Raw genomic sequence first — 15790 nt, forward strand, 5'->3', positions numbered from 1 at the left:
ATGTCATTTAACCTGTTTACACATCTGTAAAATGGGGGTGATTATAGTACCTACACCCAGGTCATTCTGAAGATAAAATTATATATTTGCAAAATATTTTGTAAACCTTTGTAAACTATGGGTGTCATTACCCATACTTCTGATACTTGTTCAGTCCTGTTTAACTCTTTGTGACCCCATTTGGGGTTTTCTTGGCAAGGATACTGGAGTGCTTTGCCATTTCCTTCTCTAGTTCATTTGACAGATGAGGAAACTGAGGCAAATGGGGTGAAGTGACTTGCCCAGGGTCACACAGCTAGGTAGTATCTGAGGCTGGTTTTGAACTTAGGTCTTCCTGACTCCAGGCCCAGGGCTCTGTCCACTGCACTGCCTAGTTGCCCCACCTCTGATACTTTACTACATATATCCATGAAGTTTTGAAACCAGTATATGAACAATACTTTTATTTTGGAACTTATGCACATGTGATTTTGATTCCTCCCCCAAACCGTCAGCATTTCTATAGCGCTTTAAGATTGACGAAATGCTTTACATTTGTTATATTGTTTGATTCTCCCAATGGCCCCTGTGAGGCAGGTGCTGTCATTACCATTTTACCAATGAGGAATTTGAAGCCAACAGAGATTAAGTGGTTTGCTCAGGGTCACACAGCTAGTATGTGTCTCAGCCTGGATTTGAACTCAGGTCTTGCTGACACCAGCTCCTCCATCCACTGCTCCACATAGGTACCTGCTATCATGAGACTGTGGATGCATTCTTCTAGAGTGGGCTCTGGAAAAAGGATATCATTATCTTTTCTCACGTCTTGGAGGAAGAACAGTGAAGCCGTTTGGGTAATGAATTGAAAGTTTACTTACAGAATGGAAAGCTACAAATAAGAATCAATGTTCATCATCTACTTGCTTTTGGGGCTTCTAAGGGGTATAAAATAACAGATTTTGCTGGTTGGGATAGGTAAAAGTTTGCTAAGAGGTGAATTCAAGTGTAATGAAAGGAAAAATTTCCTAGCATTTAATACTGAGTATGAAGGTGGAATGGTGGGGAATGGGGATGGAGGGACATAAAAAGGATTCCTTGCAGATTAAGGTTGAAATAGATGACCTGCCTCTGAAGTACTTTCTAAGAATCTGTGATCTTATCTATAAAAATGTTTTATACCCATCTGTATAATTACATGTGAGTGGGCTTATCATCGAGTGAATGGATTAACTGATGCTGTGGAGAGCTGGGATCACCATACATTGGGGGGAGCACTATCACAAGTGCCCTTCTGACTCAGGTTTGGGCACCTCTAAGTAAATCCTTAATCTTTCTGCCAAAAGCACACAGATCACAAATTTATCTCCCCCTGTCTCTAGCCCTAGTAGCCAGCCACATTACTCACTGCAATATCTTGAGCAGTTTAGATAGCTTCAATTTAAAAACATGGAAAATGATTCAGAAAATAACACAGATGAAAAAGTTAGGAGCTACAAGGAAAGGTGGAAATGGGATCAACCTAGAGAGTAAATGATTTCATGACTGAACAGAAGCATGACACGAGACAGAAGGCTCCCCCAAACAGCCTTGGGAAAGACTCCACGCATTTGCTTTGGATCTGAGAGTCAGCCCCCACATTTTGGAGTCTGGTGAAATGTTTAAATGGAAAACTGGCTTGTTTTCTCAGACTCAGACTGCCAGGATCCTAATCAGGGTTATTGAGGTTACTACCAAAGATTTCAAAGGCAGACATGAGCACCCATTTGGCCAGGTTACTACCTGGGCCATGAGCTCTGCTTCATCCATTCTTATGTCCCTGGATGTGGGAAGTGACGTCCAGAGCTGGATTCCGAGCAGTGGTAGTTAAAAAGGATCAAGAAACCTCTAAGGGCTGTCCAAATGGAGCGATGTTCTTTGGAGCTTCAGACTTTGTAACTGTCGACCCTAAATGCCTATCACTAAGCCTTAGCTAGACACTAAGGGAGAATGTGAAGACTGCTGCTATCCTTCATTCCTCTATATGCATGGGTATTCAGTTGCTATAGTTTCTTAAACATAATTGATTCTTAATGTTTCCTTAAGTTAGGTGTTGGCAAGGGTCTAGTCACAGAGCCAGACTTGAGGGCTAGAAAGACCTGCAGGTTCTTCTTCATTTTATAGATAAGGAAACTGAGGCTTAAAGAAATAAAGTGATTGACTCGGGTTCCTCCCAGTTAGGGAGTAAAGGTTAGATTTGAACTCAGGTCTTGGGACTCTAAATTTAGTGCTCTTTAAGTCTACCATACCTGCAACTTGCTCGTGGTCCCAGAGATTGTCAGCAACAAGGCCAGAATTCAAACTTAGGTTTCTTTGTACTACATATAAAATTGGTAGTAATCAGATGTAGGATGTGGATCAGAAAATAGTAAAAGAGCTGAGTGTATTTATTAGCCTTAATGGAAGACAAGCAGCTTTCCTCCATCTCTTTTAGGGAGTTGCTATAAGGGAACTGAAGTAAAAGGTTTGGGCACATTTATTGAAAACAAGAGCCGCTAAATCCTCCAATAGGTAACACTGACTTTTTCTAGAGAACTTTTAAAAATGAGTTATTGATATTTTCCTAGAGACAAAAAAGGATAGATAAAATTGATTTGAAGTTCTGTTTAGAGCCGGGATTCTATTTTGTGCAATGGCATTCTAAGATATCCAGATTTTAAAGAAATAATCCATATTTTGGGAGGAAGGGATGGGAATCTGGCCCTGTGATTTGTGTACTGGGCCACTGAAAGTTTCTACCACCTGTTCAGGGCCACATAAGATGGCACATACTGATGTGGGACATGGTCTCAGGTCTCCTTGACTCCGAGGCTGGCTCTCAAGCCATCACACTTGCCTCTCAAAGTTATTTACACAACTTACTTATTTTTCTCCCTTCATATTGAGCAAAGAGGGGAGACACAGGTGGTACAGCAGAAAAAATGGTGGGCCTCCAGCCAGGAAGACCTGAATTCGAATGCAGCCTCAGAAGCTCTATGATCTTGGGAAAGCCACTTAACCTGTTTGCTTCAGTTTCCCCAACAGTAAAGTGGAGACAGTAACACCCTTCTCCCAAGGTCGTTATGAGGGTTAGATGAAGTAATATCTGTGAAGCACTCGGTGCAGTGCCTGACACACAGTAGGCACCATATGAATGCTGTTACCATGATCAGATGTTTCCATTCACTACCCCTTTCAAGATGGTTGCTAGAATGACTAAACGTGATGACACCTTAGAAATCCACATTTAGAAACAAACTCGTGAGTAATTCTCAAGTATACAATTTGTTTTTATTTACAATACCCTATAAAAATGTAAATTTAGAAACTTTTATTTTCATTAATCAGAACCAAACAAAAAAAGTAAAAGCACAGGAAGGAAAAAAGAATGAAATGTCCACTTGATCAGCTGGGGGGGCGGGGAAGAGAAGGCAAATAGGTAGAAATTTTCACTAAGTGATGGTCAGGAGAAAAACTGGATGTGAGTGGGGGAAGGAGTGGTTGGGAAAGAAGCTGGAGCTGGATAAGGGGAAGAGATGGTGAACCAAGAGTGATGGGAGAGAGGCTGCTCATTTAACGGAGGATTTTACTGGTTGTACAAGACATATATGTGCAAAATGTTCATCTTAAATAAAAGAACCTCTCCTCTCCACCACATTCCAAAAGGTGCCAACAGCAGGAAACAGTATAGAATGATTATGAAAATTCATCAGATTAAATTGTCCCGGGGGCTATGCCTGCTGGGGATAAAACCCAGGCCCCTTGGTTAATTTTTTTAAGGAAATTAAAATGGGGCAATGCAAGGGGCTGTTCCAGCTGGGCTTCAAACCCAGGCCCCACAGTTATCTGGGAAATGGGACTTGAGTGAAACGGAGCAGGGACAGCAGCTCTACTTATGGTGGGAGGTGGGGGGTGAGGGTGGGGAGAGAAGGGAGGACCAAGTCAAACTCAGAATCCATGGTTACAGTCGGAGGCCTCTACCCATTAAGAACCAAATGAAAAAGGGTTAGAGGAGAGCCACAGGAGAGCTTTCTAAAGCATTCCCAGGAAGACAGGGTAGGTAAGTGTGCAAAGATGTGCAGTTAAGTTCCTACGCTGCTAATGCAGACTACAGGAGAGAATCAGTCATCCTGTGCAGTCTCTCAAAGAAGGGGACAGAAAGCATGAACTCATTTCTTATGGTTTCAGTGAGGATAAAAAGAACTAATGCATGTACTGTTTCCACAGCAAAGAGATGAAAACAGAAGCATAAGGAGCAATGAGAAGACAATGAGGATTTCTGAGCAGAGTTGGGCACCTAATGAGACTGGGCATTGTTCAATGATTTATCTCAGGGATAGATACCCCTATTTGTATAAGCTAGCACGAAGGGCAATCAGCAAGTTAGATTTGGGGATGGAGCTGACAGACACATTCCCCACGTTCCAGCTGGCTGTTAGTTAGAAAGAGCTGGTCAGTAGCCCAATGAAAGGTTTTTTTCCCCCCCAAGCCATCACATCACTCCTTTGGAACTCTGCAGACAACACAAGTAACAAGATTTCTATCTAATGTCCCCTCCTAGAGTCTTGTTAAAAAGGGGCAAGGAACTGGAAAGCATCAAACAGGGTAGGGGGAAGAATATTTTTGGTGGGCTATAATTTACTCTCAGCATGAATGATGGGGAAACATCAGATTAAAGAGATTACATCTGTGACTCTGTAGCCAAAAAAAACCCCAGTGAAATTAAAAAGAATTGGGGGCAGGGCAGGGCATGCAGAATTGTGACCTAGTAGTGAGGAGTAGAAACCAGCAAAAAGTCTAGCCAGCCAAGTTTCCCGAGCGGAGAGGAGGAGGCAGGAGATCGGGGCTGTCTCCAAATACCAGTTATCGATGAGAAATAATCCCACAAGGCTTCGCTTTGGGGAAGGAGCCACCTTCCCTCCCCCACTGGAAACCACTCCATTGGTGATGGCAGCAGTGCAGATGTGGCCACCTGGAGACACAGGTGCCTCCCAAGCTTGTCTACCGGATCCCCTGAACCAACCTAAGGAGAAAGAGAATGTTGGGAAAACCAACCCAAGCAGAAGCCGTCTGTCAGACGCTTGTTAAGTGCCGGGCACCGTTCTAAGTGCTTATAGAGTCATCTGATCCTCACCCCAAGCCTGTGAAGTAGCTGCTCTCTCCATTGTAAAGTTGAACAAACAAGCCACAGAGGTGACGAGATCTGCCCAACGTCACACAGCTGGTGTCCCTCAGGCGTTCCTGACTGCAGGCCCAGTGCTTTTTCTACGGGGCTACCTTGCTGCATCAAAATTCTCATGCCAAGTGCCCCACGTCCCCTAGAGCCCCTTTTCTCTCTGTCTTTGTCCTTAATTCAACATCCCTCTCTTTGTCTTTTCTTTCCTCCTCAATTTTGGCCCCTTCTTTTCTACCTTGCCTCGAACCTGCTCCCGGATACAAGATTTAGCACCAGCTTCACTTACTGCAATTTTGTCTCAAGCAGGTTCAGCTTCTGTCGGTCAACATATCGGGAAAAGAGGGATGCCAGGTTTGCAGGGGTGGAGACGGGCTTAGCCAGGGTGGCCTGGGGAATCCGCAGGAGTTCTCTCGTGGCAATGAACATCAACTCTGTCCTGACAGAGAAAAGCCGAAGAAATGATGTGAGAAAAAGAAAGGAAGCCCTCAGTCAGGATTTCTTAAGTGCCCCACTGAAATGACACAGCCCCTGCCCTCCCAGAGCCTGCCTGGAAAGAGAGGACACTGGCCAGACTCACCACTGGTTGTCCTGCATTAACTCCGGAGATGGCTCTGAACTCTGCAGCTCTTCTCCTCGGCTCAGGACCAGGTAGAGCAATGACAGGCCAAACTGTACACAGAGAGAAGGCATCAATCTGTTAGCCAGTTAAGCAAGCAAAGCTACTAGGTGCCAGACATTGTACAACGTGCTGGGGATACAAGGAGAGAGAGGGAAACAATCCTTCCTCACAGGTAGCTGACAGTTGGCCAGGGGAGAAAACCACAGCCATATCTAAGTCTATGCAAAATAAACATCAAGAGACTGAATATACCCTAATACAAAGCAATCGGGATGGGGGAAAGGGGGCAGCAGCAGTGGTGGAACCTGGCAAAAGATTTGTAGAAAAGATGGTGCTTGAGCTTTGTCTTTGCAGGAGACTCTTTGAAGCACAGATGAGGAGGGTGGGGGACAGCCTGCGCTAGGATATGGAGAGGGGAGATGGAAACAAAAACATTCCCTTTGACTGGCTCACAGGGTATGGGAGGGGGAGTGATTTGTAAGAAAGATTGAGGCAGACTGTGAAGGGCTTTAAAAGCTAAATGGAGGGATTTCTCTTTTATCCTGGAGGCAACCAGGAGTCACTAGAATGTATTTACCAGACGGTGAGACAGCCAGATCTGAGCTTTAAAAAAATTAACTTAGGAGCAATGTTGAGGATTACTGGAGTAGGAAGAGCTTTGGGCAGGGAGACAAATCAGGAAGTTATTGCAATAATCTAGATGAGAAGTGAGAGAGCCTTAACAAAGGCAGCAGCTGTGTGAGGTGAGAGAAGAGCTTGGGAGCGATGTAAATGGAGAAATGGAAAGATTTGGCAACTGACTAGATAGGGACTGGCTATGAACCTGGGAGACTGGCAGGATGATGGTGCCTTCAGCAGAAACAGGAAATGTGGCAGATGGGTGGTTTGTGGCAGGGAGATAACTGGTAGTTGTTTTGGGCATGCTGAGCTTGAGATGTCTTCTCCAGGCCATCCCATTTGATATGTCCAATAGCAAAATGGTAGTATGATGATTCGGAAGGCAGAGACTGGGACAGGATAAGGAGATCTAAGAGTGATCCTAAGTGAAACTCATGTGAGCTGGCAAGGTCCCTGTGGGAGCAAAGGGAGAGGGGGGGGGATGGGATGAGTGACAGAGACAGTCATGAGGGGATGGACTTGGACTTCATCTGAAGCAGCAAAGGAGAAGGAGCTGTTAGACAGAAAAAGAGAACCAGCACAAAGCAGTGTCACAATAGCTCAGAGAGAAGAGAGTTGCTTGAGAGTGTTAAAGGCAGCAGAGAGGGCAGGAAGAATAGGGGCTCATATCTGAATCATGAGTGAGGAATCCTATTTGGCAGGTGAGACAGAGCTGGTTACTTTGGAGAGAGGAGTTTCAGTCAGGTGATAAGATCAGAAGTTAGGGTGTCAGTTGTTGAGGAGAGGAGGCAGAGGCAGGGACCAGATTCAACTTTTTCTAAGTGTTTGGCTGAAAAGGTCAAAGGTATGGATATGACATTGTAGCTTAAAGGATGAGTGTTGATGACCAACTCTTCAGGACCCCGTACTGTCCGTGGGGTTTTCTTGGCAAGGATACTGGAGTCATTTGCCATGCCCTTCTCTGATGGATTAAGGCAAACACAGGTTAGGAAGTGTCTGATGTTGCATTTGAACTCAGATCTTCCTGACTCCAGGGCCAATGCTTTATCCACTGAGCCACCTAGCTGCCCCTGAAGGGATGGTAAGGTCTAGTGAAAGCTTTTTTTTTTTTTTTTGGCCATTTGAAGTTTGAAGGGCAACTGGGGTTGACTAACTTGCCCAAGGTTACACGGCTAGTTTTTTTGTGTGGGTGTTAAGTGTCTGAGGCTGGACTGAACTCTGGTCCTCCTGACCCCAGGGCCAGTGCTTTACTCACTGCGCCACCTAGCGGCCCCCTAGTGAAAGCTTTTTAAGGACAGGGAATACTTGGACATCACGGAAAGGATCCAGGAGCTAGGAAGAGATTAAAGATTAAAGAGAAGAGGATGGCTGAAATGGGACTTGAGTGTTGGCTATTGGGGGAAAGGTAGAAAGAGTAGGGGACAGTGTCAAGGGGTTTTGACAAGAAGAGAAGGTGAAGAAGGGACTCCCATTGAATGACTTCAATTTTCTTAGTAAAACAGGAGGCAAGATCCTTAGCTGAGAGAGACTAGGGAGGAGGAAGTTTGGAAAAGCTTTTGAGGTAAGATAGGGAATCAACTAGAGAAGAATCAATGGATTGCCTTGCTTCAGACAGGGCATTGTTGAAGCTGGATAACGTGAATTTAATCTACCTAGTCAGCAAGGCTATGTGACTTCCAGCTCCATTAAGGAGCGAAGGAGCTAGACGGCAGGAATGTCGGGCTGTCCATCATGTGGAGACTGCAAGTAGTCACAGACTAGCATTTCCTGCCCCTTCACTATTTCTACACTAAAAGATGAAAATCCAAAAGTAAATAGGGGTCAACACATAAAGAACCTCCTTACTTCAGGTTGGCATGACTAGCATCCTTCTGGCAACAGAAGAGATTTGCCTAAGTATACATACTGTGTGAATGAGCTTACTGTTCTTCATTGTGATGGAAACAAATTCAAGTTGGGAAAGAGTCTTGAGAAATAAATGAACATAGCTCCCATATAAAATGCACCTATGATCCTCTACAACATTCCTATGACATGATAAAGTGTCAACTGGCCAGTATGGACATCTCCAAAGACAGAGAAATCGTGCAGGATGACTTTAATTATTGGGAAGTTCTGACTTCCACTGAACTGAAATCTGCTTCCTAATAACTTATACCCATTGTATAATGAAAGGGAAGTCACAAAACAGGTATAGACAAAAAAAGGAGAAAAAAAGTTAAGGCTTGTCAATGAGGCTGACTTCATGTGAGAAGTGAGGAAGGCCCAGTAAAGCAGCTAAATTATTAAGGTAATGAAGGTAAGCTTCTATGAGGATAGACTTTCAAAAAGTAAACTTAAAGTACATATATACACTAAGAGGAGGTATAATCATCGCTACTACAAATCACAAAATCTAATGAAAGTATAAACCAAGACCTAGTTACCAAATCCTGGGGTATCAAAAATAGGAGGAAGAAACTCTATCAATAAATTAGGCAGGGAATTTTTTATCCTTAGAAAAGTTAAAGCTGAAAATATAAACAGATTCTAGAAGGACTTAGGTTAATTTACAGGTAAATAAGTCAGAACAGGAAGCTAGGGATGGTTTGGAATATACATCTCCATCCTTCTGAATATGACATCAGAAACGGGAGCCACATCTTTCCACAAAATGCTCTTTGGTGGTGCTATCAAAGCTAGAGCACTGGGCTGGCTGGATTTTTTTGTCTGACCCAGAATTAGACTTTTTTGATATTTTTTTTTTATTTGATATTTTGACACAGGGTATCCTCAAAGTCTTTAAGCTTTAATAACTTAAAACTGTATTAAGACTTTTGGGATTTGCTATTTTCTATGTTCTTCCAAAGTAACTAAGGGAACAGATGGTATAGATTAAACATACTTAAACTAATTTAGAACCAAATTTTGTGGCCTTTAAAATGTCCTTATCACTCTCAGTATTTAGAAAAGAATGTGAATTAACAGACACACAGTTCCTTTAATTGCGTGGACCATTCTAACACTAGGGAGGAATAGAATGAGTAGGATTAGATACTACTATTTCAACCCAGTCTATCCAAAGGTCAGGATTTTTAACTGCGATCGCAACATACAGGAAGCATGCAACAGCTCCCCTGGGATCTTGTGCCAAGCCCTGCTGCCTGTGTGCACATCTCCCAGCTCAGGCTGAGAATGCAGTACGTATGCAGGTCAGAAGCCTGGGGGCCCAAGAGCACCTTGTTCTGGAGCACAGCAGTGAGGTGTGGGTTGGCGGGTGCTGGTGCAGCTGCACTCTGAGGTAGGTTCATTAGCTGTTGCAGAAGGCTGGTGACAGTCATTGATGGAAGATGATACAGGAGAAGGGAAAAGGGGTTCAATAAGCAAGGTAAAACCTAAGGAAGAAAGACAATGCATCAGACATTAGCACTGCATATTCCCTCCAGCTAAAGTAGGGAAGAGAAGGGCATTACACTGCGCAGTACACTGAATGAAACAAGATTTAATAAAAGGGGAGAAATCACGGTAAGGGATTTGGGAGCTAAAATTGATGTAACCCTCCAAATGGGCCTTAAAGCACCTCGCCTTCTTTGAGTCCATTTTATTAGCAATTTCACACCCCTCAAAGATCCTCAAAAATCCTTTTATGAAAACACAATAAAGAGAATTATCCTGAACTTAGAGACTATTGAAAATGTTCAATGTCTTATTGGAAACTTAACATTAAGCACATTGATGCAAACCATTTAGCAATTAATTTTATTGCTTAAAATATAACATTTTTTTTCAGTATTTCACTTTATGTTCCCAATAAGGATTCTTTCCCCATTAAATCTCATTCACTTTTCATCATGTTTTTCACTTTGCATTATTTCACAAAGGCCTTTCTAGATTTCTCTACATCCCTCTTCTATTGTACTTACATTAGAAGATTTCAATACATTAATGTAACAGAATTTATTTAATCATTCCTCTGCTTCTGGAACATTTAGGGTGCTTCCAGCCTTTTCCCTTGCAATTATGTATAATGATGCTCTGAAAAATCCCTGAATAGCTACTTTTGTTAGGGACCCTTCTCAACAATGAATTATCGAGTCAAAGGGTAAAATCTTTTTGTAATTTTTGCTGTGTACTTCCAGATTGCTTTGTAGAGTACTTTCAACTTTTTTTTTTTTTTGCCTTTTGGAGGGAAACTGGGGTTAAGTAACTTGCCCAAGGTTACATGGTTAGTTTTTTTTGTGTGTGTGTTTTAAGTGTCTGAGGCCGGAACCGAACTCAGGTCCTCCTGACTCTGGAGCCGGCACTTTACTCACTGCGCCACCTAGCCACCCCTACTTTTAACTTTTTAAAGTGTTTTCATATCTATTATTATCTCATTTATCCTTTTAATCATTCTGTGGGGTAAATGGTATCATGGAGAAACTGATGCAAAAAGAAAGTAACCTGTCTTCCTTCACAGAGCAAATTCATTGCTCAATCAAACAAGAATTCAACCATTTGTTCACTGCGGAGACAAAGGTTTCTCAGCCTTCTGGGGGTCCTAAACTCCCCTTAGGTAAAAGGCTGGTAAAGTCAATTAGACCCCTTTTCACAATAACATCTGAAAATGTGCAAAATACGCAGGATTGCAATTGAACCAACTAGAAACATATTTTAATATATATGTACACACACGTGTGTACACACATGCACATACATACATAAACACACATGTATACATACATACATATACACACACACATCCGTATAACAAGTACACAGACCTTTGGCCTAAGACTACACAACTGAGGCACCAAGTTCCAAAAATAAAAAGTTAGAAAATAAGAAGGGAATCTTAAGAGTTCATTTGTCCCACCTCTCACTTCTCTCTTTGCAAGATAAGAATTCATACTATTATAATTATCTATCCTATTTTCAAGGGTATCCATCCAGTGAAATGAGACGGCAAAATTACAAGTTTACTAATTTCCCTCCTCAAAGCCATTTATTTCTACTTAATCCTTTAAGGAAATAACTGGTCAGTGTTTTTCTCATAACAATTTTACATACTTTAAGAGATTAAAGTGTTTTTTTTTTCAGTGTTTTCACCATGTTAAGAAACCTCAAATATAATCTCTCCTCTTATACATATTTTCTATTCCTTGAAATCATTTTTTGTACTTTTTTCTGGTCCCTTTTCATTTCTTCCCTTATTCTTAATATAATATTTTAACATATTACTTGGTCTCTAGGGCCCTTACCTAACTGTAAAGTAAGACTTTAGCAAAGGGATCTCTAAGGCCTTTTTCCAATCGAGCACCCTACATTTCTCTACTCTGGGCCCCAAGGGTCTTTCCAACTAGCAGCATCAGATTACTAAGACTGAAAGCCTGCCATAAGTCCTGAGTTCCTTTCTGCTGTTGTGGTGCTCATCCCATATTTCCTCCATCTTGTATTTAGGAATCTTACTTTTGTTTAAATATCACTTGTACGACTGAACTTTATCCAGTTTTGAATTTCCTGAGCCCACGTCTAATTCTGTATGAGACGATCAGCAATCCTGCACAAGAATTCAAACATTACCTAGATCATTTAAAAAGTGTTTTACAAATAGCCTGGGCTTCAGGGACATTATTTTATTATGATTCATTTTCACTGATGCTGGGTCACAGCTAGATATTTACATACATGCTTTTTTCCTCCCAGATTAGAATGTAAGCTTCTTGCAAGTGGGATGTGTTAGTCTTTGTACCTCTATTCCCAGTGCTTGGCATTTAATAAATGCTTACTGAGAATAATCCACAGGAAGATATAAGCCACACCCTAAGCACATCATGAAGAAGATGCCAAATGGGACAGAACCAACTGCAAATCTACAGCAATGCACCAGCTTCTTCCTTCTTGTTCACGTAGCCTGTTCTTTACCTTCTGAGCAATTAAAAACTCAGGGTTCAAACATACAAGTCTTAAGCTTTAATGACCAGAACACACTTTCTTGACAAGTTCTCTTTCCTTAAAGAAAAGGAAAGGTGAAAGTCCAGAACTGTTATGAACTATGAAGGTCTACAGGCCAGGTGTCTCTCCTGGGGTATTTACCTCATCTTGGGCATCCTTCTTGATCAGAAAGGGCAAGTTCCTGGCTGTTGCCAAGAGGACGTCAGCAGCTTGCTCTCTGGACAAGAAAGGCAGAATACGGGCAACCATTCTCTTCCCTTTACGGATACACATGATTTGTATAAAGGGGTCATCACTTGGCCTGTAAAGGAAGCAGGAATCTCAAATTAAATGAAAATCCACTTGACTGCTAACACTTTGTGTCTGGTTATTCCCAGGTCAGAGACCGGCTCAGAAAACTCTACTAACAGCAGGGAGCGCTTAATTCGTTCCATTTAAATACTGCCAACGGGACATCCCATATGAGGTTACTTTACTGTGACTCTTTTACCATAAGCATGGTCAAAATCAACCCCCAAAGAAAGGATGAAAAACAACTTTCTAGGCATGAAATGCTGTTGGCCGATGTGCTGAACCATCTCATTTCTTTTCTTTGTCAAAGGATCCAGGGACAAACTTCATGCCCTTATTCCTTACAGCGTATATTTGTATGTATACTTTTTCAGGAAAAATCCTAACTGAAAAACCAGGGAAGCAGCTCACTTCATACGGGGCCAGACTATTCAGGTCCGATCTGACTAATTGGCTCATCAGTGAGGTTCTGCCACTAGATGATTCCTGAACCTGAAGGGGGCGGCAGGAAAAAAAATGTCTTTTCTTGAGTTATCAGACAGGCCAAAGGACACTCCTGCTGTGTCCGATTTCTCGTCCTTCTTTATTTCTGCTTCGCTACAATAAAAATGCTTCTGTCAGTCCAATTTTGGAAAAGGCTTACTGCAAGGGGTGGAGGGTTTGCCCACCAGAGCTAAATGTACGCCCTGATTTGGGAGAGACAACCGTTCTAAAAGTGCTGTGTGCATAGACAGACGATGGATAATCTCCTTGAAGCTAAGATGCAAAGACTCTACTCATCTCGGGCTCTCCTAGACAGCAGCTCTCACCTCTCTTGCCCAGGCAACTTTCCCCTCAGGTTGTCGTACATGCCACATATCTTCTGCTTTCTCTCCTCCATCAGTGCCTGCCGCTCCTCTTCTAAGCTTAGGAGATAGCGCCTTTCATAATCCTCCACATCCAGGAGCAGACTGTATGTCTAAGAGGGACAATCAGAGGCCTGTGTGTTAGGGCAACATGTCGTCAGCCCTGCCCCTTTTCAGCCACGAGAGATATTAGGTAAAAAACTGAGTAGAACTTCCCTTTACGGATACGCAGGTAGACTACAGATCTCTGCTACATCTAGAACTAACTTGGAACTTCCCTCAACATTGTACTGTCCCACTTCCTTCCTACTGAGCTTTTCTCCAGATGGCTAAAAGCAGCAAAAATAGGTCTATACTTTGCCTAGGTTTTAAAACAGAAACTCTGGAATTGTACTTAAAAACCTCAAACCACCATGTTTTAGAGAAGTCTGGCAAGCAACAAGGAGGAAGTGTTTGTTAACTGACTGAAGCACAGACTATATGCCATTTATCAAACCTTTCTCATAACTCCAACCAATGTAAACTTTCCCACATTATGCATGTGTGTCTCTACATAAACATATACTGAAGACGTACATGTGCATGTGTGATTACTAGTGCGCGTGCGCGTGTGGCCATTTCCCACTGGCGGCTGAACGTAGGCGTAACCAGTAGAACTTACTTTCTCAATTGTAACGAGAGTCTTTCGTCTCTTGTCCCGAACTTGTTTGTCTTTGGTCTCCTAAGAAAAGACAAGACGCCTCAGTGCCGTGTCTTTTATCATACCTGTCCCAAAGCACATGCTGCATATCTACCTGCAGGCAGTGTGGCAGGCAGGCAGGGCTGGGTAAGCTATGCTCAAAGCGAAAAAGCCACGGCAGACAATATCAGAGAAAGGAAAGAGACACAACTGAGCCGACAGCGCCCAAGTGGCGATAACAAAGGACACAAAACTTACTTAGGAACATTCTATGGAGAGACAGAGACCAGGGTGGGATAGGGAAGCAAAGAGATAGTGGTGTGCTTTCAAGAACCAGACAGATGTCAGACAGATAACAACCCTGTCCTTCACCTCCCCTGCTCTGAGGCACTGAGAGGGACACAAAAAAGAAAAGGTGATAATCCAGATCCCGGTAAGCAGACAATTCTGCTAACACTTACATCATCTTCACTCCGGGATGTTACCACAGCATCGATCATTTTCCGGGGATTGTTCACACTAGAGACAGTAAGCTTTCCCAAAGAGCCCTCAAATTGCACTGCAAAAACAAAATTAAAAAAAAATCACAACAAGGTTGGCAGACAGCTTTTAAAGAATACACTCTTCTCTCATCAAACCATGAGGCAAAAATAATCCTTTATGTCCAAACTCTGAGTAGTACGTTTTCCAATAATCTCTTAAGCAAACTTCAACATAGAGTGGAATAATAGCTGAAACTATTTCCCTCTTTATTTGAAGGGATCATGGGAAATGTGCTCGCTGCCTTAAGGTTCAGCCCCCCTGTTTACCACAGGCATCACACCAGCCTCATCTGCCCCGCCCCACCTCCAACACAGCCTCTGCTATGAGAGATGAATGGGGTGACAAGGCCCTCACGCACCTGGCTTGTAGGCATGCTCCAGCTTTGCCACTTGGGGAGTGATCAGCTTGGTGCGTTCTTTCTTAGGGCCATCTCCATGCACTTCCTCAGCTGCTGAGAGTTTCTCCAGTTTCTCAAAGTAGTTCTAGAGAATAGAAAGGATTTTAAATTATCTTTAATACCAAAACGCCCAGAATTTAGGTTGTCAACTGACAAAAGAATATTTTTTTTAATCTATAAGGTAAAGAAAATATACGATGAAAAATTTATTTTCAAGTAAAATTACAATACAATTTTTGTATCAATTGACACATGCCATGTCCTAGTATTAATAATTTAGAGTAACAGGATACTAGAGTGCTTAGCTTTATGATATTCCAGGTTTTGTTTAAACTCTAAAAATCTACTTTGTGACTGATCCAATCCATCAACAAACATGAGCAAACACTACTATGAACCAGACGCTGCACTAAGGACGTGGGAAACAAAAGACAAAAGTAAACCAGTGGTCTCCAAGAGCATCTATTCTACTGGGGCAACAGCAATGGAGGAGGGCGTGTCCTAGCAAATAGAGGAGATCCGAAGAGGCTTCATGCAGAAGATGGCTCTGAAGGAAACAAAGGACTCTAAGAGGCAGAGGTGAAGGAGGGGAACATTCCCGGGAGCAGGCAGTGGAGAACACAGAGATGATGAGGCCAGTCTGAACCACAGAGGGCAGGAAGAGGGGTCACAGATAACAGTGAGAAAGGCAGGCTGAGGCTATGTTGTGAGAGGC

General features: G+C 42.7%; 1 protein-coding gene across 1 annotated transcript in view; it reads right to left on the reverse strand.

The window, feature by feature from the left end:
• Nucleotides 1-3260: 3260 nt before the first annotated feature.
• PATL1 (PAT1 homolog 1, processing body mRNA decay factor) overlaps nt 3261-15790 on the reverse strand; it is a 39412-nt gene continuing 26882 nt past the window's right edge. The window contains exons 11-19 of the mRNA XM_069108063.1: nt 15037-15160; nt 14597-14694; nt 14118-14177; nt 13421-13569; nt 12462-12621; nt 9626-9781; nt 5748-5839; nt 5457-5606; nt 3261-5017 (exon numbers count right to left, since the gene is read on the reverse strand). Of these exons, the coding sequence (XP_068964164.1) occupies nt 4996-5017; nt 5457-5606; nt 5748-5839; nt 9626-9781; nt 12462-12621; nt 13421-13569; nt 14118-14177; nt 14597-14694; nt 15037-15160 (1011 nt within the window). The 3' untranslated portion in view covers nt 3261-4995. The remainder of the gene's footprint in view (nt 5018-5456; nt 5607-5747; nt 5840-9625; nt 9782-12461; nt 12622-13420; nt 13570-14117; nt 14178-14596; nt 14695-15036; nt 15161-15790) is intronic.

This window comes from Petaurus breviceps, unplaced genomic scaffold (assembly GCF_028583685.1).
Source record: "Petaurus breviceps papuanus isolate PSGF00001 unplaced genomic scaffold, PetGlider_PUasm1.0 90330, whole genome shotgun sequence".
In the NCBI taxonomy this organism is placed as follows: Eukaryota; Metazoa; Chordata; class Mammalia; order Diprotodontia; family Petauridae; genus Petaurus; species Petaurus breviceps.